The sequence below is a fragment of the Bos javanicus genome, chromosome 14, assembly GCF_032452875.1.
Source record: "Bos javanicus breed banteng chromosome 14, ARS-OSU_banteng_1.0, whole genome shotgun sequence".
NCBI lineage: Eukaryota > Metazoa > Chordata > Mammalia > Artiodactyla > Bovidae > Bos > Bos javanicus.
This window is the reverse complement of record NC_083881.1, coordinates 3,454,027-3,477,553: the sequence shown is the minus strand read 5'-3', so window position 1 is coordinate 3,477,553 and position 23,527 is coordinate 3,454,027. Positions and strand designations below refer to the sequence as shown.

Here is a 23,527-nt window from a genome sequence, read left to right as displayed (position 1 = left end):
CACAGGCTCAAGAAACCACTCAAGGTGAGATGAAAAAGAATCCTGCGAAGACGCACCTGACTCATCAACATCACCATCTGATAGGAGATGGCTCCTCAGAGGGCCTGGCTTGGGGCTGGGTTTTGTTCTAGGCCTAGGAGAACCTTAATTTACATTTATATTAAAAAAAAAAAAACAAATTAACTAGAAAGGTGCTTGGTTTCCTGCAAATGCGAGCTCTTCAGAGCTAAACAGCTTCTTAGGGGAGAATCTGAGGCTGATGTCAAAATTCCTGGATTCTCACCTACTAACTGCAGACAGCACTGTACCAGGTGACTGCACTGGCCACTGGCCCTTCAGAATCACCCCCGTAGGTGTTCCCAAGTCACAGTCCTCCTACAGGTGGGGGTAACTGAGGCTAGGAGTCAGGAACCAGCCCACCTGCCGTGCGCCATGGTCTTCCAGGTCTCACCAGCCTCAGGTTCCAAGCCTGGTCAGTGGGCTCCAGCTTTGGCATCTTTCCACGGCAGGGAAATGCTGTTAGGACAGTCTTGTCTTCCTAACCTTACACATATATTCCAACCTTTCTTGCTGGAAAATCAGTTGGAAATTCAACAAAAGAACTGAGAAAACGTCACCCAGTCATCAGCGGCCCCTTCTCCTGTGCTGACTGGAATCCCACCCGCACCTCTGGCTAAGATCCACTCGGCCACCCTGTCTCGACTCTTTGTCTTTGGGGCCCGAACTGTTAGAAGCACATGTCCAGAACCACCAATCAGAATCAATCAGTGCGATTGACAAGAACCTGATCAGGTAAATGGACCATCTCTGGGTTTGATTTGTAACTCCAACCACCATCTCACCAAGGCTGCAATTCAATTCTCAGGACTAGCCCAAGCGAGGTATCCTGGGCTCCTGTCACTCCTGGAGGCCGGCATGCCCGCAGGTTTTATCTCTTTTGAGTCTACATCACCCAAGGCCCTTCCAGGAATGATGAGTTCTTCCCCTCCCCCAGGGCAGTCGGTTGTGGGGGGGGGGGGGCACATTCCCACAAGCAGGCCCCTGCCCCACAAGATTGCCACCCTGCACATGTGTGTCTTGGCCACAGCTCACACTGAAAGTTTAAAGACAGAAACGCTGGCCGGCTGGCCCTTTCGGGAGCTGGAAGCACAGGGTGGGAAAGGAAGGACTTTTCTGTGTTTTGGCCACAGGGCCAAGGGCGTGTGGCAAGAGGGAGCAAAGCTGGTTCTGCTGACAACAGAAGGACGATTTCCTTCTGAAAACATAGAAACCTACACCAATGAATTAAACATTTCAAACAAGATGACTCTCTACAAAGTCTTTTCAACCAAGAAGGAAAGACAAGCCGTCCTGTGCTGGCGCTTCCTGTTGCATATGGCACTGAGAAATACTGTTTTTGCAGCATGCAGAGCTTTCCAGAGAAAGGAAAATATCAAGGGAAGGAAAAATCAGAGAAAGAGGTCCAGAGAAGTCAGGCAGGAGGGATAATGAGAGGCTGGGGAGAGAAGGGGCCTTTGCTCAGGGCGCAGGGGCACAAATACGTGGAGGGGGTCAAAAGAGTGATGGCCGTGAGCCAACGCGGTGGCCCCGACAGGTCCAAGGGGGTGGCCGTGGAGAGGCTGGAAGCCGCGCTGGGACAAGTTGCAAACCAGAGACGCCACCCTACCTCCTGCCTCCATGGGGAAGGGTCCCCACCTCCACTGGGCTACAGAGACCTACTCCTTCCCCCACCTCTTCAAGTGTGATAGACACAGTTCTCCAAACACCTAGGCCTCGGTGGGGGTCCTGCCCTAGGAAGCCCCCAGAGACTGCTTGGTGGGCAGTGCCTTTGGGCTCAGAATCCACAGGATGTACCAACTGGACTCTCTCCCTGAACCGGGCCAGAACTTCCCCAGCTTCTCAGCAGTAAGCACACTTGCCTCACCCACCCTCACAGCCCAGGGGTGGACTGGTCCTGTCCCCACCCCACCCCAGCCCCCCCCTCCTAGAGCCTTTCAGAGGGCTGTCACGGCCCCCTAGTCTCCCCCCAACCCCCCGCCCTCCACATCACCAAACAGCAAACTCTCTCCTGCCAGGGGCCTGGCACACCCGGGCTCCAGCCCTGGAACAAGAGGAGCCAGGAGGGAGGAAAGCTAAGATGTGGGCTCGGAGAAGGCTGGCGAGGGTCAGCGCCTCCCACGCTCCAAGAGCAGTGCCCGGGCCATCTGAGTCGGTCTCCGCGCCGCGAGTGCCAAGGCAGCCCTCTCCAACTCCGGGAGAGGTAGTAAGTGTAAGGCTTGGAGCCCCGCGCAGCCCAGCCCGCGCCGGGGCGGTGGGTGGGTGGGTGTCTGCTACGGGATTATTCTTAGCGCTCCACTCTCTTCGCAAAAGTGGCGCCTCCGCCCTCTAGGCTCGGCACGCTCGCTCCGGGCTCGCACGCCCGGTCCAGACACCGGCGCGGAGGAGAGCCCCGGGTGGGGTCCGCGAGGGGTGAGGCCGGCGAGGAGGCGCAGGAGAGGCGGGGGGCTCCCGGAGAGGAGGGGGCGCTGCGGGAAGGGCCCCCCCCCTCGCGCTGGCGACAGGCGGCGTTTAACCCTCGGCGCCCCGCACCCAGCCCTGCGCTGCGCGCTCAGCCGCCTCCCCGGACTCCTCCCGGGACGCGGGGAGCCGGGCGGCGGCGCGCCCAGCTCTTACCTATGGTGGTGATGACCGTGATGGCAAAGTAGAAGGAGCCGGCGAATTTCCACTGGACGCCGGCGCGGTGTGGCTCCGACTGCAGGATCACCAGCTCCAGCTGCCGGTAGTCCTCGCTGCTGATGTTGTACTTGCCCTTGATCCGGATCTCCTCGGCTTTGAGTTTCTCCTCCTCGCGCATCTCGTGGTCCGACTCGAGGGCGTCGAAGACGGCGGCGCCCACCAGCAGGTAGGTGAAGGTGCAGACGATGAGGGACAGAGTCCGCACGTTCTGCCTCTTCATGGCCGCCAGCAAGGAGCCGGCGCGGGGGGCATGTCCCGCAGGCTCGCAGCCGCGCGCGTCCCACTGCAGCGCCCGGCGGCCGCCGCCGCCGCCTCCTCCGCCGCCGCCGCCGCCGCCTCCAAGTTGTAAGCGGCGGCGGCAGCAGCAGCAGCAGCAGCAGCAGCAGCGGGGAGGCGGGGGGCGGGGAGGCTGGGGGGGCCCCCCTCCGCCGGGGCCGCCACAGCCGCTGCCACCGCGAGGCGGCTGGCGGGGCAGGGGCGGCGCGGGCCCGGGCTCCGGCGAGAAGGCGGACAGGCACAGGAGGCTGCTGGAGCGCCGGGGCCAGGAGTCCGGGAGCCCCGACACCCTGCGCCAGACCCGGCCAAAACAGCCCGCCCCACTGCGCAGGGCCATGCACGGCGGCCCCGCCGGGCACCGCGAGGGCCTCGCTGCCCTCCGCACCCCGCCCCCCGCTCCCGCCGGAAAAGCAGGGGCGGGAGCGGGAGCCGGAGCGCGGCCGCCGGGGCCCGCGCCCCTCCGGGTCCCGCTCCCGGGAGGCGGCGCCCAGCTAGGAGCCCGCAGGTTTGCGCGCGCCCCGCGGGACCTCCTTCCCCCTTTAGCCCTCCGCGCCCCCCTTTGAAGGGGGGTGAAAAAGTTTGCGAAGTGGCTGCGTCTCCGGAGTCCCCAGCGATCCGGGAAGGGGCCGAGCAGGTGCAGCGGGCCGGGCGGCCGGCTGCCCGGAGGTCCGAGCGCCCTGCGTCCACCCGAGCGCCCCGGGACGCGGCGGGGTCCCCGCCAGGCGTCGGCCGTTCTGCGAAGTTTGCTGGGCTCAGCCCCCGAGGCGCGGGAGCGGGGCGCGGCCCCCGGGCGGCAGGGCCCGCGGCGGAGCGGCCTCGGGGGCGGCCGGGGGACGGCGCGGCGGCGGTCGGCCAGTCCGCTCCTCCGGGGGCGGCGGGCGCGGCGGCGGCGGCGGCGGGAGGGGTCCCGCGGGCCTCGCGGAGATGCGGGGTGGGCGCGGGCGCATGAGCCGCGCCGGGGTCGGGGCCCTCCGGCGTCCGGGGAGGCGGCCGCAGCGCTGGTCTGCCTGGAGCGCTGCGTGCGTGCGCGCCGGAGGGAGCCCGAGTGTGTGTGCGTGTGTCTGTGCGTATGTGTGCCCGTGTGAGTGAGTGTGTGTATGCGCGCGCGGGCGCGCGTGTGTGTGTATGTGTGTGTGTGTGTGTGTGTGTGCGCGCGCGCGCGCGTGGCAGCCCGGCTCCGGCGGGAGGGCCACGGGGGGCGGGGGCCGGGCTACGCTGAGGCCCGGCCTCCCTTCCTCCTTCCCCCCTCCCGCAGCCTCTTGGGTGCGCCACCTCCCGCCTGGTCCCCAGCCAGCTGGCGAGGCAGCCGCGGCGGCGGCTCCCGCTGCAGACCGAGCGCGGCGCAGGGCGCACGCGGAGGGGGCCGGGGAGGGGCGCCCGGTGGCACCGGGGAGGGGGCGGAGGCGGGCGGAGGGCCGGGTGTCGCCCGAGTGGGGGTGGGGGGCGGAGCGCCGACAGGATTTGGCAGGGGGATGGGAGGATAAATGAGGCTTCTCGGGCGGCTCGAGTCCAGCTCCCCGAGAGGCGGAGAGTTTGAGAGACCCGGGCTCGGACGCAGAGACGGCATGCAGCCGGAGAAGGCAGACAGGCAGCTTAAGGGAGAGGAGAAATCCAGCGGAGAGTGGGAGCACGAGGGGCGGGTCCGCGGGCGCCCGAAGGGAGCGCGCCGGCGCTCGCGGCTTCCCCCGGGGTCAGCCACCTGGCCGCGGGCGTGTGTCATGGGTCTGGATGCACCTCCTCTTGGCGCGCTGGGATCCGGAGGGCCGCGTCGGATCCGGAGGGTGCCGCCGGCCGGTCGGCCCAGCCCCGGCCGGGGAGCGCTGAGGATTGCAGGAGCCGCGGCTCCTGGGATGGGGCCGCTGGGGAGGACGCCGCTTTCCCCCGTCCGCTTCCTGTTGCTTTTCCGAGAAACACTCCTTAGTTCCCCTAGGCTGGGCGCGGGGTGCCCCCGTAACTCAACCCTGACCCTCCCCGCGGCTCTCCGCCCCTCGCGACGGCGCCTCTCCCGGCCAGCCTGGGGAGGAAGCCCGGGACTCGGCCTGGGCGCAGCTGCTCGCTGAGCCCAGAGAGGAGCCCTCGCTCGCCTCGACTCGCCTTCTGTTTCAGCCCCCTTTGCCCTCTTTCCCACCCCCGTCTTCCCTCAGGTCGTCGAGGGAGTTTTCCTCGATCACCAGCCCCTTTAATAGCCTTTTGAGCAATGAAGCCCGAAGGGGCAAGCGGGAGTCGCGGAGACCCCTGGGCGCCCCTTCCCTTGGACCTCGGCCAAGAAAGGGGAGACTTGAGGGAAGGGGCGCCTCCCCCGGGCGGCGGGCTAAAAAAACGGAGCAGAAGCTAGCCATGGACTCTAGGCCAGGGAATTAAACTCAACCCTCGCTCATCTCGCTCCAGGAGCCCAGATCCCTGCAGAGCATCCCCTCGGGCCGTGCTGGGCTCCCTGTTCACAGGACTCAGGGTCAAGAGAGTCTGGGGACCCACGGAGGCTCCCCGGCTGGAATGCTGTCAACCACATTTTGGGGACTTGCGGGTGGTTGTGCCCCGGGCGTGCGTACCGGGGAAGGGAACCCGCGCTGCGGGCGACGTCTGGGCCGCTGGGTCCCCTCTGGGTCCGAGCTCGCCCTCGGGCGCGGGGGCGGGGAGCCCCACCCGCTAGCGGGCGCGCTCCCCAAAATTCATTTTGGAAACCGAGGCCCCCGCGCTCGGCGAATGAGCCTGACCGCCCGGTGAGTCACCGCGAGCGGGCGACAAGGATTCCCAGCAGCTGGTAATTAATTGCGCCGTGGCGGCTCGGCCCACGGCGGAACCCCAGCCGGGCCTCCCGCCGCGCGGCCGCGGCGCCACCCCTGAGTCACAGCCGTCGGGCCCACGCCGTCCGGAAGCCGCCCGGACGCCACCAGGGGGCAGCGGACTCCGACCCACAGGTCGCCCGGTTTGAGTCAACCCCTGGAAGGAAAAGTCCAAGTTGTCCCCGCTGGCAGGTGCGGGAGCGGGGGATGGAAGCTGTCCACCCACGGATTCCAAGCTTCGTAGGGAGCCACTTTTATTCAGTTTACAACCTTTCAGGCAAACGGAGCAGCCTTGTGTGCAGCATTGGAAGGGACCTCAGAGACGAACTAGTCAGAACCGCTTGTTTTACAGATGGGAACGCTTCCACCTGTAAATTGCTAGGCAATTCGGGTCCAGAACCAGCACTGAACTTCCTCCTGGCTTCTGACCTGCGTTCCTTCAAGGACCTGGCTGGCCGCCGTCCGACCCCAGTTCAGTGCCACGAAGAGCCCCAGACCACTCCCAGACAAGGGTCCTTCTTTCCTCTCCCCTTCCAAATACAGCCTTTAGACTCCAGAGACACAAGCCTGGGAGCCGGACCTCTGGAGGGTTCTTGATTGGGGAGAAAAGAAAGAGGAGGGCTCCCTGGTCTGTCCCCCCAGCACCCACACTGCCCTGTCCTGCCATGGTCTTGACCTGCAGGGGGAGGTGAGCTACCTGGAGCAGAGCCTGGGTCTTGACACCTTCCCTGACCCCAGACACTCATCCCCGCGGCAATCACTCAGCTATAGCCCTGTGGGTTGCTCAGTCCAGAAAGCAGGCTGCTGGACGTGGGTCTGCAGAGACCACCTCCCTCTTTGCCCCGTGGTCTGGGAACACCAACTCCAGCTCAGCCTGGAGGTGGATCCAGATCCCAGGTGTGGCCAGTCGGCCAGGTTCCCCTAGCCCGCAGTGATTGGCTGGGCGTGGCTCACCTCCTAGCCAATGAGAGCCCAGGGAAAGCATTTCTTGAGGAGCCGCTCAGGTCTTGAGGGTGGAGGAACGCTGCAGGCCATCTCCCCGGAGCAAATGCTTCATTCACTGTTTGGTTTAGGCCACTGTGAGTTGGTGCCCAGGAGACCTGTGCGCTGGCAGCCTGTCTGTGCTCCTCCGGGGAACTGACCCTGGGCCTCCCTGGCCATTAGTGTCTTTAGTAAAGCCAGGTGTATCTGATTAGATAATAGATAATATCATGGTTTTATAACTCTGCCTACTTGTTTTCTCGGTTCTCTACACATGGTGAGGTGTCCAGAGCCCCTGGGGTTAGAATCACTACCCTGCCTCACCCGGGGAGGCCAGACAGTCAGGTGGACCTCACTTCGGTCCAGCGCCCCTTCCCCATCAACAGATGAGTCTGTGGGTGGTCCCGCCATGGGGCGGGGCCAGTGCCCAGGGCAGCGGCCCCTTCCAATCCTCACTCCTCCCTGCGTTTGCTCTTGCTGTTCCCTCCACCTCATTACCGTTTCATGCCCCTTCAGGCTCTCCTCTCCTCGTCGTCAAGATCCAGCTCTGGCATCTCCTCCAGAAGCTTCCCCTGTCCCCAGGCTGGATGAGGCAGGCGCCTGCATCCCTGCACTAACTTATATCCCGTGACTCCTTCAGTGCCAGTCACACCACCCCTGCCAGTCAGTGAGTTCCTTGAGGGCAGGAGCTATGCCAGCATCAACTCAGTCACACTGGACCTGCCACACAGTAGGCTCCTCTGTCCGTGGAATTCTCCAGGCGAGAATACTGGAGTGGGTAGCCATTCACTTTCTCCAGGGGATCTTCCCCACCCAGGGATAGAGCCCAGGTCTCCTGCATTGTAGGAAGATTCTTTACCATTTGAGCCATCAGGGAAGCCCCAAGGTATACAATAAATGTTTGTTAAAGACTAAAGAGCAGAGTTGAATTCATGTGCCAGTAGGTCTGAGGTCACTGCCCCAAGCGAGATCTCTCATAGGAGGGCAGGAAGAACTAGAGGCAAAAGAGTGAAAGAGAAAAAAAAAGCTGTGCAGATGGCAAAGGTGGTTACCTGCCAGGACCCCAAAGTGCCCAAGGTTTAGGCGTGACTCTGATGCCCCTGGGGGTCCAGTGCAGTGAAGGAGAAAGAACACAAAAGACAAAGGTGGAAGAGAGGGCAGGAGGGAACAGGAGCTCAAGCAGGAAGCAGTGAGCTCGGAGAGGGGAGTGGCGCCAAGGCTGAGCTCACTGATGTTAGCATACGGGCTGCCTTCCCTTGACCTGGGCCTTCGGCAGACATTGTTAATCAACCCCAGCCCTGTCTTAGGTCAGGATCTGTTGTTACAGCCTGAGAATCTTGAACACAGGTGCACACACAGGGTTCATTCTGGGCTCAGTACTCCCCTGTTTCCTTTCAGGGCCATCACCAATCTGGCCCCATGGCAAAGGAGAGTTTACACCCATTGTAGGAGGACACAGGGGGCCATGAGAAGCTCTTGATTGAGAGTGGCACCACGATAATGGTGTATGGCCCCTGCTGTGATGGTCCCGAGGGAGTCTTTCTCGAGCACCTGCTGGGTGTTCAGCTTGAGCTGGGGCACCAAGTACTCATGTTGACCCTGTGAGGCCACCGGCATCCCATTGGCTGGTGATAAGGCCAAGGCTCCACACTTGGGGCAGTGACCATGACTGCAGATGCTTGGTGGAACGTGCTAGGAGCTGGGAGGCCATGCCCTTCTCTTCCAGCCCAGGCCGCAAGGCTGCGAAGGAAGAGGGAGGGTCAGCCCAGTCCTTGGTACCCAGGAAGGGCTCACAGTGACTTCACTGGCTCTGTGATTAGACCCAGAGAGGCCAGGGCCAGCCGCAGGGCTGATGTGGCGAGAGTTGGGGAAGGAGGGCAGGAAAGGGGCCCAGGGTTTGAGACACAAGAGGCAGAGCCATGACACAAAAGGGAAACTGAGGCTGGGCCTGGCTCAGTGTGCCCAGAGGGTTCCAGGAGGTCATATCGGGGGCCAGGGAGGTTGTTCAGAGAGTGAACTGTCACAGCCCATGAGCTTCTGGTTGTTGGACTTCCAGCTTCCCTGAATATTGATCAGCAGGTGATGTGAGGACGTGCGCCCCAAACTGGGCAGGGCTCCTCCTTGAGACGTGGGCCCTAGGAGGTCTCACATGAGGTTTCTGAGCCCCAGCGTTCTCCCTGTGCAGTGGGGTCTCAAATTGCGGCTGTGTGGGCAAAGACGCCTAGGAGATCGCACTCTATAAACTGTTGCAGGAACAATCGGCGTGCGGAATCAGAGCTCCGGATGTGCCCCCAGAGTCAGAAGACTTTTAAGAGTGGGAATTTCATCTAGTCAATGAGGAGCCGGCCAACGCTCCCTGGGACTTGGGCTGACATGCGAATGAGGGCGGAGGCAAGGCCAGGCCAAGGCCCCTTCCTTCAAACCAAGGACGGCCCCCAGTGCCCGCCGCACTCACATGCCCTTGCTTTACTGGAGGAAACGTGATTAATGGATTTCAGGCTTCTTAATGCGGCCTGAACAACTGCCCAGCTCCATACCTGATCCATAAATAGCCCCATCGCTTTCCCCACGGAGCCTCAGCACTGCCAGGATCAATCAGGCCATCGGCAGAAGCTTCACCAGCTGACAGCTCCCGAGGGGGACAGATGGAGGAGCCCAAACCCTGTGCCCACCAGGAGGGTCTCATTAACTGAGGCCAGGGCAGCAGGGCCAGTACCTGCAAGAGGCTGTTCCCAAACCAGGCCCAGGAGATGGGAGGGCGCGTGTCCACGCCCACAGCGGGGCTCCTGGGCAGGGGGAGGGGCATCCTGTCCCCGACCTCCGCTGCTGGGTACCCAGCGCTTGGCAGAGCAGAGGCTCCTGGGCGTTTGCTGACTAGATTAATGAAATGGATTTGAGAACGACATAGCGGTGGCCAGGAAATGGCATCGGTGACCTTTCTCAGTCACCTCCTCATCACCCAGGGCCTGAACTAATGGTTAAACACCCATAGAGAGACGTTCAACATTTGTTGAACCCAGCTCTTCTCCTTCATAATAAAAACGATAATATAAATAAAAATAAGAAATCTAGAAAAATCTCCTGCTGTTAAGAATAAACAGAAACAATAGTTTATGGAGAATGCTCTAACCAAGGACGTTGAGAAAGCCTGAACTTGGGTGTGAGACAGGATCATTTGATGCGGTAATTGCTGTCGTTGGACAGGAACACCCAAAAATTGTCCAGCATGGGGAAGGGACAGAGCCGGGGTGTGGAGGTCCAGCTGGGGACCGTCTCCACGGAAGCAGCCTGTCTGCAAGGTGCACACGCAGTGTGACCGGCTCTCTCCCTCATTTGCAAACTCGATTCTCCCAGGTGGACCCTAATGGTATTCGATGTGGAACAGCCTTCTGAGTTCGGTGGCTGGGATCCCAATTCCAGGTTTGTCGTCTCCACCTGCTGTGACCGCGGGCCAGTGAGTGACCCCAGGCCAGTGAGTGACCCCCTCTGTGCACCCCCGGGTTGGTTGGCAAGGGCAGAGGTGCCCCCATCCGTCCAGATGCAGTGCAGGCAGGCGTGTGCGGTGCCCGTGGGGGGCGGGGGGCACGCAGTGTGAGTCCACTGCCCTCCTCTCCGCACCGCCCTGCCCGCCAGCCGAGGAGCTGTGCCAGCCACCACACACTCGCGGTGGAGACGCTGCTCGCAGCCAGCTACCCCGGTGGGAGCTAACTTTAGCCCAGTCACACGGCGCCATCACTGTCCCCGTGCCGAGAGCTTACAGGTCCCTGAGGAAGGTGTTTAAATATTTTTCCTTTTCCGAAGCCTGGTTCTCGCCTCTGCCATTTTCACCTTTGTGTGGCAGAAGGTATTTTTGCAAACGCAGCCAAGGTGGCAGCAATTTCGCAGCAAGAATGCGGCGTCCCTGTACGCACCGCTGCTATTTGGGGACTTGCAGGTGTATCCTATATATCATTACAGGGCTCGTCACCCTCTCAAGGGAGGGGAGAGAGGGCAGGGTGCCTCCTCCAGGGAGCCCTCCTGGCTCAGGCCAGGTCTAGGGCACGGCCCGTGTGCCCCTGTAACAGTCCTGACCTCAGCACGGTTACTCCATCCTCTGCTTTGCTCCAGGCCGCGAAGAATCCCAGGACAGGGCTTGTCTGACCTGAGTCCCAGCAGAGTAGGGCTCAGGAAACATCCACAGAGTTTAATTACCACCCGGGGGGCTCTGCAAGGGTCTGGCGCTTCAGAGGGGCTTTCTCTGCCCCTGAGCTGCTCTCTGTCCTGACAGCACTTGCCAGCCTGGGGGCCTCTATGCCAGGAGAGGACTGGGAGTTTGTGATGCAAAGTGAACAGGAGATGGCAGGTCTGGAGTTGGAGACCTGTGGGTCACGTGGGGGTGTGGTCACCCAGACTAGCCTCAACTCTGGCCCCCAGAGGGCTTCCTGGCAGAGGGGACTTTGCCTGCCAGTCCCCAGGCTGCGGGACAGGCTGATGGCCCTCCGTGGTTCTGAGCGTGGAGCAGGCACAGCGAACGCTTTGAGGATACACGTGTTGTAGAGCACTGTTCAGGGCTTGATTCTCTTCCCACGGTGCCGGAAGGGATTTGACAAGTCAGGAGGTGGCAGCCCAGAGAAGTCCAGGCACTTATGGGAGATCACAGAGTCGTCATCGTCACCAGGGCTGGGACACCATGCACCTATCAGGCCCCCAAGGTCAGGTCCGGCTCCCATCCCCTGGAGGGTCTCCAGGGGGTCTACACAGTTTGACAATCCAGCTCTTGCCTCCAGGGGTGTTAGGGAGCCAGTAGCAAGGTCCCTGCTGTCAAGGAACAGTCGTCCTGCTGGGAGAATAAACAGTGAACCAGTTAACCATCAGGGTAAAGCCAGGAGTGGGTGACTGGGACGGTGAAATGTGGGCTGGACGGAGGGACGTTAGTGGGGGTGGTAGTCAGAGATGGAGCACCAAAGAACTGATGCTTTTGAACTGCGGTGCTGGAGGAGACTCTTGAGAGTCCCTTGGACCACAAGGAGATCAAACCAGTCCATCCTAAAGGAGATCAAACCTGAATGTTCATTGCAAGGACTGATGCTGAAGCTGAAGCTCCAATACTTTGGCCACCTGATGCAAATAGCTGACTCATTGGAAAAGACCCTGATGCTGGGAAAGATTGAGGGCAGAAGAGGGTGACATAGGATGAGATGGTTGGATGGCATCACCGACTCAATGGACATGAATTTGGGCAAACTCCTAGGGAATATGAGGGACAGGAAGGCCTGGCATGCTGCAGTCCATGGGGTCACAAAGAGTCAGACACGACTCGGCAACTGAAGAACAATTCAGGGATGGCACTGAAACAGAGGCGTGAACGACATGTTCAGATCCAGGAAAGGGCATCTAAGCAGAGGGAGCAGCCTGTGCAAAGGCCCTGGGGCCAGGGGAGGGGTCTTGGCTTCTTCAGGGAAGAGCCAGAAGGCAGATGTGACTGGGATGTAAGCCTGGGGGAAGTTGGCACAAGGTGAGTTCAGAGGGCAGGGCTCTGAGCCTCCAGGGGGACGGGAGGCCGGACCAGATCATGAAGGTTCTCTGAGGCTATGGGAGGAAGATGGATTTCACCGGTGCACTCACGGAAGTCCATGTGTGCACTGCGTAGGGAGGGAGCTTAGGCACACCCCCTCATTGGATGGTGTGGGGCAGCCCCTTCCTGCAGTATCAGCCCCTCAGTGTGCCTGGGGAGCTCTCCAGCCTGGAGGTGGGGGCGAGGATCAAAAGCCATAAGGTGAGCCAGGCACCACACCAGCAGTCTCTGAGCTTGGGGTAGGGGTAGTGCAAGCTGCTTGGCTACAGAGTCGGATGGTCCTAGGTTGACCTTGGGCCTGTTACTTCACCTGAGTCTCAGTTTCCTCATCTGTGAAATGGGGACATGGTATGTTTTGCCCTTAGCAGAGTCAGTGGCACAGGCAAGCAGTGAAGGAAGCCGAGCTGGTCGTGTTTGTCTCTGTCTCCAGCTTTGAACCTCACTCTCTCATAAGCTGGACTTCCCTGGAAGCTCAGATGGTAAAGAATCTGCCTGCAATGTAGGAGACCCGGGTTCTATCACTGGGTCAGGAAGATGCCCTGGAGAAGGGACTGGCAACCCACTCCAGGATTCTTGCCTGGAGAATCCCATGAACAGAGGAGCCTGGCAAGCTACAGTCCATAGGATCTCAAAGAGGCAGACAACCAAATGACTACCACTTTCACTTTTTTTCACTCTCATGGGCTACTGTTTCTTCTCTAAGCGCAGGGGCACTGTTGACTCCTGCATGACTGTCCTACGATTTTGAACCCAGCAGAGCAGGGGCTGGAACAGGAGGATCATGACATCAGAAAGGAAGGGCTGGGGAGTGGAGGACCAGAGAGAAGGCTAGAGAGCCTGGGGGCATCAGAGAGAAGAAGGGGAGATACAGGAATCAAAGGGGTGGGGGTGGGGGCAGATCAGAAAGAAGCGGGGAGATGCTGGGCAGGGCTGATACTATTGGGGTAAGTGTCCCTGACTTCGGTCCAGATGAACTCCTCTTTGGTGTTCCCACCCCAGTGTCTCTGTCTCTCTCCCAGACTTCATTTTAGAATCTGAGGCCAGAATAGAGCTACCGGTGTTCATTCTTTCTTGACACAAGTGTCTGTTAAGCATCTACTCGGCCGGTTCCTGGTCCAGGCCCTGGAGGCACAGAGGTGCGGTCAGGAAGCTTACACGTCACAGCCCAAGGCGCCGTGTACGTGCTCACCTCTGATCCCGCATCCACAGTGCTGTCTACAGCTCAGCGCACCCACCCTGCGCCCTCCCCTGTGCAGCCGTGCTTGGCCATACTGACCCGTGGTCTGGCCTGCACGGCAGGCGTCTCAGCCGTTATGGAGAGCATCGGGAGAAGGGTCAGGCCAGACTCTGGGGCCAGGCCTTGCTTCATCTCCTGTCCATCTGCCTTTTCTGAGCAGGCATCTTTGGCAGCAGGATTTGACTGAGTATTCGGTTTCCACCTGCCATCCTTCCTTCCCTCTCTCTTTCACTTAAGTGGGACCACGGTATGATGGCTCTCCCAGCTCCCTCCCCGTTTCCTCTCAAAGTGACTGAGCACTGTGCGTATTCAGTCATGTCGACTCTGCATCCCCTGGACTGTGCCCGCCAGGCTCCTCTGCCCGTGGGATTCTCCAGGCAAGAATACTGGAGTGAGTTGCCATTTCCTCCTCCAGAGGATCTTCCCGACCCAGGGATCAAACCCTCATCTCCTGTGTCTCCTGCATTGGCAGGCGGATTCTTTACCACTGAGCCACTTGAGAAACCCCTCACTTAAGCGTCCTCCCTAGTAAATTTCTTGTGTAATTAGTTGCATTGCAACATCTGCTTCCTGGGGGACACAGACAAACATGGGGGTATTTTGCTGATAAAGAAAAATCATACCACCTGGGTGGGAGAGGTGGGGGGAGGGGCCAGAGCCCGACAGGAGGGAGAGAATTATACCTGGAGAGTGAGAGCATCCCATATCCAAATGGCTTCTGAATGAGTCAGATGGGGTGGGTTATCCAGCAAGTTATGGACTGAGTGCTTGTGACCCTCCCACCAGATTCATTTGCTGAAACCCTAACCCCCAGCGTGATGGCACTTGGTTGTGGGGCATTTGTGGGGGGTAACAGGTTTAGATGAGGTCCCAGGAGTGGGGCCCCCAACGGGATTAGAGTTCCTATAGAAAGAGGAGGAGACCAGAAACCACCTCCCCTATGGCCGCCTCGGCCACGTGAGGACAGGATGAGAACGGGCCATCTGCAAACCAGGAAGAGGGCCCCTGCCAGGCGCTGACCTGGGCTCCCCAGCCTCCAGAGCTGTGGGGGCTAAGTGTCTGGTGTCACCCTCACCGTCTGCGGTATTTCCTTACAGCAGCCTGAGCTGACTAAGACACATCAGTACCAGAACAATTTTTAAATGAAAAACAAAATCAGTCATTCAGATCACAAAGGCTCATCCTGCTCATGTTGAGTTGACAGTAGCTCTTCGCACTGGTCCACTGAGACCCAGGCTGGCAGACACTCGCCTGCCCTAGGCTCCCATGATCCCTGACAGGGAGAGGGAACCTGGCAGATCTCACCACGGTCCCAGAGGCTTCTGCCCAGAAACCTCCTCTATCACATCTGGAGGCCACGCCAGTGGACTTCTGTCCACTTTCATGCCCAGCATAGACCTTCGCCTGAGCATCCTGTTCCCAGGTAAGTTCCCGCTCACCTGTGAAGCCGAAGGAAGATTCTGCGATGACACTTTCCAAATTCTCCTCTATTCCCTGCCCCTTCTGAGAAAAAAAAAAAAAAAGACTCAAGAGAAGACTCAAATCTGGAAATAAAAGAGACAGGACAGAGCCCAGAGAATGAAGAAAAATGAAAAGGGAAAGACAGTGAGCAGCAGACCTTGATATGTGGGTAAATTAAACAAAAATGAATCAGGATAGACCTGTCTCAGACTGTGCCATCTAAGTGCTAAGTAAGGGTTCCTGAAATTGAAGGTCTGTACTGGGAGGAAAAATTCTAATGATAGTCTATTTACAAAAGTCATAGCTCAGCAGTAGCTATGAGTTATGGCCGGGGGAGGGGGGGCGCAAATGATAAACTTTGCAAGGATCTCATCTTGGAGGGGAAGGGGAAAGGAAGAAAATAAAAGATGTCTGGAAGGGTCATCTTCTTAGACTGAGGGGGAATAATTAGCAGAAAAATAGAACATCTTATTGTGTGGAATAGTTGGTGTCTTATTTTCAAAGCAGAGAGATGTGGGAAACGGAACCATCAACGCAATGGAAGGAATCTTAGGGTCTATCCGCTTGGGTGAGCATAACAAAATACCAGTCTTGCCACAGGCTTGCACAACACATACTTGTTTCTGGAGGCTGGAAGTCCAGGATCAAGGGGCCTGCAAGACAGGTTTTGTTCTGAAGTCTTGCCTCTCGGTTTGCGACGGCTGCCATCTTGCTGGGTACTCACATGACCTCTTCTTTGGGCAGTGCTGGAAGGAGGGGCAGGAGAGAGAGAGAGAGTTCTGGTGTCTCTTCCTAGAAGGGCACTAATCCTCCTGGATCTGGGACCCATCCTTATGACATCATTTAACCTTAATTACCCCCAAGAAGCTCCATCCCCAAAACAGCTACTCTGAGAGTGACTGCTTCAACATATGAATCTGGGGGAGACACGTGAGAAAAGGGCCTACGTGGGGACTTCCAGATTAAGAAAGGGGAAGATGGAAGGAACAGCAACTTGATCAAGTCATCAAAAGTGAGGTAGAAACAATGATACAAAATAATCAACAACAGCATCTCACAGGAGCTACATTATATATGTAAGTGTTCGGAGCTTCAGTGGAAAGCATCGAGTTCTCCCGTGGAAGGATAGACCCTATCACACTGGGTTCAACACGCAACAGGAAGGCAGGCCAGTTGTCAGCTGTTTATTAGAAACACACTTGAAACAAAGTAATATTTTATATATTTAAAATAAATTGCTGAGAGGGACCTCCCTGGTGGTCCAGTGGTTTAGAATCTGGCTTGCAACGTGCAGGCTGGATCCCGGGTCGTGAACTAGGATCCCACGTCCCACACAGCAACTGAGTACACGTGCCACAATGAAAGATCCCGCATGATGCAAGGGAGACTCTACACAGCCAAATAAATATTAAAAGATAAGATCCATTTCTGGGAAAACATCTACAAGGATAAAGCAGATGAAAACAAAGTATCAAGTAGGACTGGCAGATATTAATTTCAACATGGTTTAAAATAATTGTATATGATACGTTAGAATGTTATACAGTGAAGTGCTATGCGGTCATAAGCCTGTATTTAAAAACAACAACAAACAACTACTTATCCAAGTGAAACCTACTAGTAAAGGAAGGAGAACCTGAGACAGGTAAAATCATAGTGAGAAAAAACTGCACCTTTTTGTGAGAAATGGACAAGAGTGTTAGAAATTAGGAAGCAATTGGAAGTTACGAGGCAATCAAATATATTGCATGGCCATTGACTCGAACCTAGTTTGAACAAATCAGGTTTTTAAAAGTCATTTTAGGGACAATTAGGGAAATTTGACTATGGATGGAGTTCTATATTATAGAACATCATCGTTATTTTCTCAGGTACAGCAACAGTTTCATGGTTAAGTAGGGAAGAGGCAAACTAGTGTCTAGGGGTGAAATGAAGCCTATAATTTAATTCTAAATACCGCAGTAAAAACAAACATAGCAAAATGTACAGCTATTGAATCTTGGTGATGGATGCTTTTATGTGTTATCTCTCTGCTTTTATGTATATTTAAAATTAAAAAACAACAAAGTAATAACAGAATTGAATAATGCAAATAATAACTGTGAATGGATATATAACATGCAGTTTTATACATTTATATATATGTATATATATATATATATATATACATTTTAAATCAAATAGTGAATCCCTGTTTATGTGCCCAAAGGTCACTGAAGAAAATCAGGATATAATAGGCTCACAAGAAAATATTATCAGATTAAAGAACATAAGAGTGAAGTTTTCACAGGCCTCATGCTCCAGCCATATTCAATAGAGGGAAAGTGTTAGTCACTCAATCGTGTCTGACTCTGTGACCCCATGGACTGTATAGCCTACCAGATTCCTCTGTCCATGGGATTCTCCAAGCAAGAACACTGGAGTGACTTACCAGAGTCTCCAGGCAAGAATACAGGAGTGGCTTGCCATGCCCTTCTCCAGGAGAACTTCCGACCCAGGGACTGAACCTGGGTCTCCTGCGTTGCAGGTGGATTCTTCACCGTCTGAGCCACCAGGGAAGCCGTGCATTGCAAGGTGAAATCTTAACCCCTGGACCGCCAGGGAAGTCCCTAGTATATGTTCCAACATTTTTTTCCTTGTTTCTTTTCCCAGATAGTATGTAATTTCTCTTTTGATTTTCCTCTTCAATCCGAGAGTTATGCAGGACTGTTTTACATTTGCAAACAAAGTGTGTTTGGCTCCCTTATTAGTGGTGAAGGTTTCACGTTCCAATGGAGGGCGTGTGGGTTCGATCGCTGGTCGGGCAGCTAAGATCCCACATGCCTTGCCACCAAAACAAACAAAAAACAGAAGCAATATTGGAACAAATTCAATAAAGACTTTTAAAACAGTCCACATCAAATATGTACGTATGTATGTATATATACATACATGCTAAAGTTAACACAGCTTAGAAACACACAGCCTGACATACTTCCATTAGAGGGGCAAAGACTAAACATGGCATCATTTTTAGTGCTTGTTTCAAGCAATTAGGAAAAGAAACAACAAAAGAATCAATAAAAAGGGAATTCATAAGGTTAAGACCTGAAATTGATGAAATAGAAAACATTTTTAAATAGTGGGAAGAATATATAAATGTAAAACCTTGTTCTTTGAAATGGCTAATAAAATAGGAAAAAAAACCCTCGTGAGTCCAATTATGGAGAATGGAGAGAGAGAGTAAAATTAGACAAGATTAGGAATGAGAAGGCAGACATACCAATATAACTACAGATACAGGGGAGATAAAAATAATTATGAGAGAATATTATATGCAACTCTGTGATAACAAATTGAAAACCTCAGGGAAATGGATGATTTCCTAGTAAAAGTAAATTACCAAAATCAGTCCAAGAAAAAATGGAAAATTTTAATAGACCAATTACCATAGAAGAGATTAGAAGGTGATTGGAGATCTGTCAGTGAAAAGACTGCAGAATCAGACAGGCTTACCGCTGAATTTTATCTAATTTCTAAAGAACTAATCATTTTAATACTGTTTAAACTATTTGGGGCCATGGAAAAGGATAGAAGAGAAATTCCCTTATTCATTCTGTGCATCTAGAATATCTTTTAATACAAAATAAGGTGAAGAGTCAACTCATTAGAAAAGACCCTGGTGCTGGGAAAGATTGAAAGCAGGGGAAGAAGGGGATGACAGAGGAGGAGATGGTTGGATGGCGTCACCGACGTGATGGACATGAGTTTGAGCAAGCTCCGGGAGATGGTGATGGACAGGGAAGCCTGGCGTGCTGCAGTCCATGGGGTCGCAGAGTCAGACATGACTTAGTGACTGAACAGCGACAACAAAAGAGAAATTGTAGACCAACGGCACTTACGAATATAGATGAAAATTTCTAAATCAAATCCTAGCAAATGGAATCCAGTGACTAATTAAAAGAACAATATATCACCCTTCAGGTTCGTTGTGCGGAAGGACTGTGTGGTCGAGGACCCTTAGCCCTGGGACATTTTGTGAGCATATCGTCATGCCCTTCTCTGAGTATCTCTTGGCATAGCAGAGTATAGACACAGTAGGCAATGATCAGGGGGCTGAAATGAACCAGAGTGACCAGAACTAGGACATCCAAAGGAACCTTAATATCTGTTAGCAAATGCCAACATTTTATACGGAAATTTTGTGGGGTTTATTTCTAAAACAGACTCTAATTGTTTCAGCTTCTTTTAAATGTTCCAAAGGATTTTTTTTCCCCTGTTTGAAATACACTGAGGGAAAGGGAATTTTCTTGGTTTTAATTGTGTACCAGAGCACAAGATCTAATATTATTGAATTCTCACAGCAACTCTGTGGGGAGTGGATATGATTGACACTGAGGCTTGGCGAGGGGCAGAGACTTCCGAGAGCACTCAGAGGGTGGGGGCAGAGTCCAGATCTCAACCCTGCTGACACTCACTGCAAAGCCCAAGCTTTCCATGTGGAAGACTTACACGTGGAAGTCTCCTAGTGACTTCCTGGTTTAGGGAGGAGTTCCAGTCCATTTAGCCAAAGCCAGGAGCAATGGAACATAGAGTGGATCAGGTATCAGGAGACATGGGTTCTGTTTCATCCTCTGCCTGCTGGTGGCTTGGGCCAAGACTGTGAAAGCCTCTGCCCTTAGGCAATTCTCTGAATCCCTTTGCAGCTGGTCTCTGAAGGGCCAACAGTGGGTTGCTGTCCGTGGTGCTGAAGGTGCTCCTGCCCTAGGGCTTCCACTTCACCTATTTTCAGAGGAGCTGGCCTGGGCAGCTGCCAGGAACACACTGTGATTAATCAGCAGGTTTGAAATGGCAAACCGAATTCTAAAGGTGGAAGAAGGAAAGAATTTCTTTATTGGTTTGCTGAATCTGCGCCAAAGGAGCTTTCTTTCTTTCTTTCTTTTTTTTTAACCAAAAGCCATGTCTTTGACAGTTCTCGTCACCTGGGCCTGAATTGAACATCTCAATTTTTAGAGAGAAGCACAGAACTAAGTTCTCACTACCCAGGTGAATAAATGGAACATCATTTGATTCCCAGAGTCCAATTTTCCCTCTCAAATCCCATCCTTTTTCTCAGCTCCACAGGGAATCTATGCTAAATTTTGTATAAGTAACTCATTTGCTTATCCTTATTGCTTTAAAAAAAAAAAAACAACAACAACTTTTTGCTTTGGGGACTTCATGTAATTGGAATCATATTGCATGTGCTTTTCTGTTGGCCGCTTTCTCCCATCAATGTTATGTTTTGGAAATGGATCCACATTGTTGCATATTCATCATTGTACATTATTCTGCTATACAGATATGCTAAAATGGATCTGCACATTCCATCCTTTCTATGGAATGTGAGCTGATGTCCTTTTTTCCCCCCTGCTATGAACAACTGTTCTGGCGCCCAGCTCACATTACACACGCCATGTGTGTATTCACTGTGGTATGTACCTGGCAGTTAAGTCACTGGGTCACGGCAGATGACCAGTTCAACCTCACTAGGAGTGGAAGAAGCTTCTGCTGCTCATACTCTCCTCACTATAAGGGACAGGCCACACATCTTCAGTCACTGACTTGTTCTTTTCTATGGATTCTGAGCATGAGTGACCTACATTATTTCTAGGCTAAATAACTGTATAACAGTGGGAGACTCTCCTCAAGTTTCTCCTAGTTTGTGACTTGTCTTTCCATCTTCTTTAGGTATCTTTTGATGAAAAGAAATTCTTAGTTTTAATACAGTGACATTTATCATTTTTTATGGCTTGTGCTTCTTGTGTCTTATTTAGGACATCTATCCCTACCCTGGGATCAGAAGATATCTTTAATATCTTGTAAATGTTTTACACTTTGCCTTTTACATTTAGGTCTTAACCTACAGTAGGTTTTTTTGTGTGGTGTGTACTAGGGCCCAATATCTCTTTCCCTATGGCTACTCGCTTACTTTCTGAGACCATTTAGGGAAAAGTCCACCCTCTTCCACTGATACGTGACAGCAATATTTCACACGTCACATGTCCCTATATGCATGCCTCTGTTCCTGGACTTTCCTTTGGTCCATTTTTCTATTCCACATTGTGTACTTGTTTAACATTATGATACATTTTGACTTATTCTTTAAGAGTATGTTGGCTATTATTGGGCCTTTGCGTTTTATATACGAATTTTAGAGTCAGTTTGCCAAGCTTCACTAAAAACTGTTAAGATTTTTATTGGTGTTGTGTTGAACTGATAGATCAATTTAGTGAGAATTTACATCTTTATGAGAGAGTCTTCCAACTATTTATTTAGATCTCCTTTAATGTCTTCCCATAAATTTTTTATAACATTCTCCATAATGGTCTTGCACATTAGAGAAAAGATTTATTCCTGGATTCTATTTTCCTTTTGTTTCTGTAACAAGTTACTGCAAACTTGGTGGCTTAAATAGCACAAGTTGCTTATCTTGGAGTTCTTGAAGTCAGAGTCCAAAATGAGTCTCTCTGGGCAAAAGTCAAGATGTGCCCAGGGCTTCGTCCTTGTGAGCGAAAGCGCTAGTGGAGAATCTGTTTCCACTAGGCTAGTGGAGAAGCCTTTTCCAGCTTCTCGAGGTTGAGGCTCAAGGCCCCTTCCTACATCTTCAAAGCCGGCAACTTCAGGCTAAATTCTTCTCACACTGCCATCTCTTGAGTTTTCTTTTGTTTCCCTCTTTCCCTTTTAAGGAACCTTGTGAATAAACTGGACCCACATGGATAATCCAGAATAATCTCCCTAAAGTCAAGCTATCAGCAACTTTCTCTGTACCCATAATTACTCTTTGCCATGAACCCATCATTCTCACAGGTTCTAGGAATCAGGACATGGACATATTTGGAATCTCGTTATTCTGCCTACCATGAATTCTTTATACTTTTTGTAGTTCTATAAAAGGTAATGTTTACAACTATTTTCTAGATGGTTTTGGTTGTGGCACAAAATGCTGTGGATTTTCTATACTGATTTTGTATCCAACAACATTGCTAAAGAAAGTGAAAGTGAAGTCGCTCAGTTGTGTCCAACTCTTGGTGATCCATGGACTACACACACCCACCAGGTTCCTCTGTCCATGGGATTTTCCAGGTAAGAGTACTGGAGTGGGTTGCCATTTCCTTCTCCAGGGGATCTTCCCAACCCAGGGATCGAACCCGGGTCTCCTGCATTGCAGGCAGACACTTTACCCTCTGAGCCACCAGGGAAGCCCCAACATTGCTGAGCACTTATTAATTCTAATAAACCTGAAGATTCTCTAGGATTTAAGTATCAGTTCAGTTCAGTCGCTCAGTCGTGTCTGACTCTTTGCGACCTCATGAATCGCAGCACGCCAGGCCTCCCTGTCCATCACCAACTCCCAGAGTTTACACAAACCCATGTCCATTGAGTCGGTGATGCCATCCAGCCATCTCATCCTCTGTCGTCCCGTTCTCCTCCTGCACCCAATCCCTCCCAGCATCAGGGTCTTTTCCAATGAGTCAACTCTTCGCATGAGGTGGCCAAAGTACTGGAGTTTCAGCTTTAGCATCATTCCTTCCAAAGAAATCCCAGGGCTGATCTTCAGAATGGACTGGTTGGATCTCCTTGCAGTCCAAGGGACTCTCAAGAGTCTTCTCCAACACCACACTTCAAAAGCATCAATTCTTCAGCGCTCAGCCTTCTTCACAGTCCAACTCTCACATCCATACATGACCTCTGGAAAAACCATAGCCTTGACTAGATGGAACTTTTAAGTATAACTGATGATAAAATGTGCAAATAATGACAGTTTTGTTTCTTTGTTTCCAGCTCTTATGCCTTTTATTTGCTCTCCTACCTAAGTTTCCGTGTTGGCATGGACTGGTTATACAATGTTGAATGGAAGTGGGGATAATGAGACCCCTTGTTGTGTTCTCCATCTTAAAGAGAGTGCCTACATTTCAACATTAAGAATAATGTTTGCTCTATATATATTCTTTATAGATATCCTTTTATTAGGTTAAAGAAACTCTTCTAGACCTAGATTACTAAGAGGCTTTTGTGGGAGGGTTGGTTTTTCTATTTTTTTTATTTTTTTCTAAATTGGGCTTGGCCGCACCCGCCTTCTTCGCCTTGGGCTTGGCCTCCCCGGTGGCTGCCTTCTTGTTGAGCTTGAAAGAACCAGAAGCCCCAGTGCCCTTAGTCTGCACCAGGGTGCCTTTGCTCACCAAGCTCTTGAGACCCAGCTTGATGCGGCTGTTGTTCTTCTCCACATCGTAGCCGGCGGCCGCCAGTGCCTTCTTGAGCGCAGCTAAAGACACGCCGCTGCGTTCCTTGGAGGCGGCGACAGCCTTGGTGATGAGCTCAGACACCGGGCGCCCGGAGGCCTTCCGGCGCGCCCCAGCCGGCTTTTTGGCAGCCTTCTTCTTGACTGGGGTCTTCTCCGCAGGAGGTGCGGCAGCGGGAGCAGCAGGAGCAGTCTCCGACATGGTGAAGATCTAGAACTCGGGTACAAGTGGCAAAGCG

At 53.7% G+C, this 23,527-nt stretch overlaps 2 protein-coding genes and 1 long non-coding RNA gene across 4 annotated transcripts in view; all 3 read right to left on the bottom strand.

Annotated features, from left to right (window-relative positions):
* The window catches only part of KCNK9 (potassium two pore domain channel subfamily K member 9), a 112,263-nt gene extending 104,802 nt beyond the window's left edge, over positions 1-7,461 (bottom strand). Inside the window, exon 1 of the mRNA XM_061438523.1 lies at positions 2,674-7,461. Coding sequence (XP_061294507.1) covers positions 2,674-3,349 — 676 coding nt within the window. The 5' untranslated portion in view covers positions 3,350-7,461. The remainder of the gene's footprint in view (positions 1-2,673) is intronic.
* A 43-nt stretch (positions 7,462-7,504) lies between these two features.
* On the bottom strand, positions 7,505-23,077 carry LOC133260301 (uncharacterized). 2 transcript variants are annotated; one of them, XR_009740733.1, is made up of 3 exons: positions 15,646-23,077; positions 15,007-15,070; positions 7,505-11,595 (listed from the first exon to the last, which is right to left on the bottom strand). It is a non-coding gene; the product is annotated as an uncharacterized LOC133260301 (long non-coding RNA). The 2 variants fall into 2 exon arrangements; XR_009740732.1 differs by having other exon boundaries at positions 7,505-15,070; positions 15,646-15,774; positions 17,460-23,077.
* Positions 23,078-23,103: 26 nt separating this feature from the next.
* LOC133260818 (histone H1.2-like) lies at positions 23,104-23,527 on the bottom strand (the record flags this gene model as incomplete). The annotated part of the gene is made up of 1 exon (XM_061439549.1): positions 23,104-23,527. A coding segment is annotated over exon 1 (387 nt), but the record flags the coding sequence as incomplete, so codon positions are not given.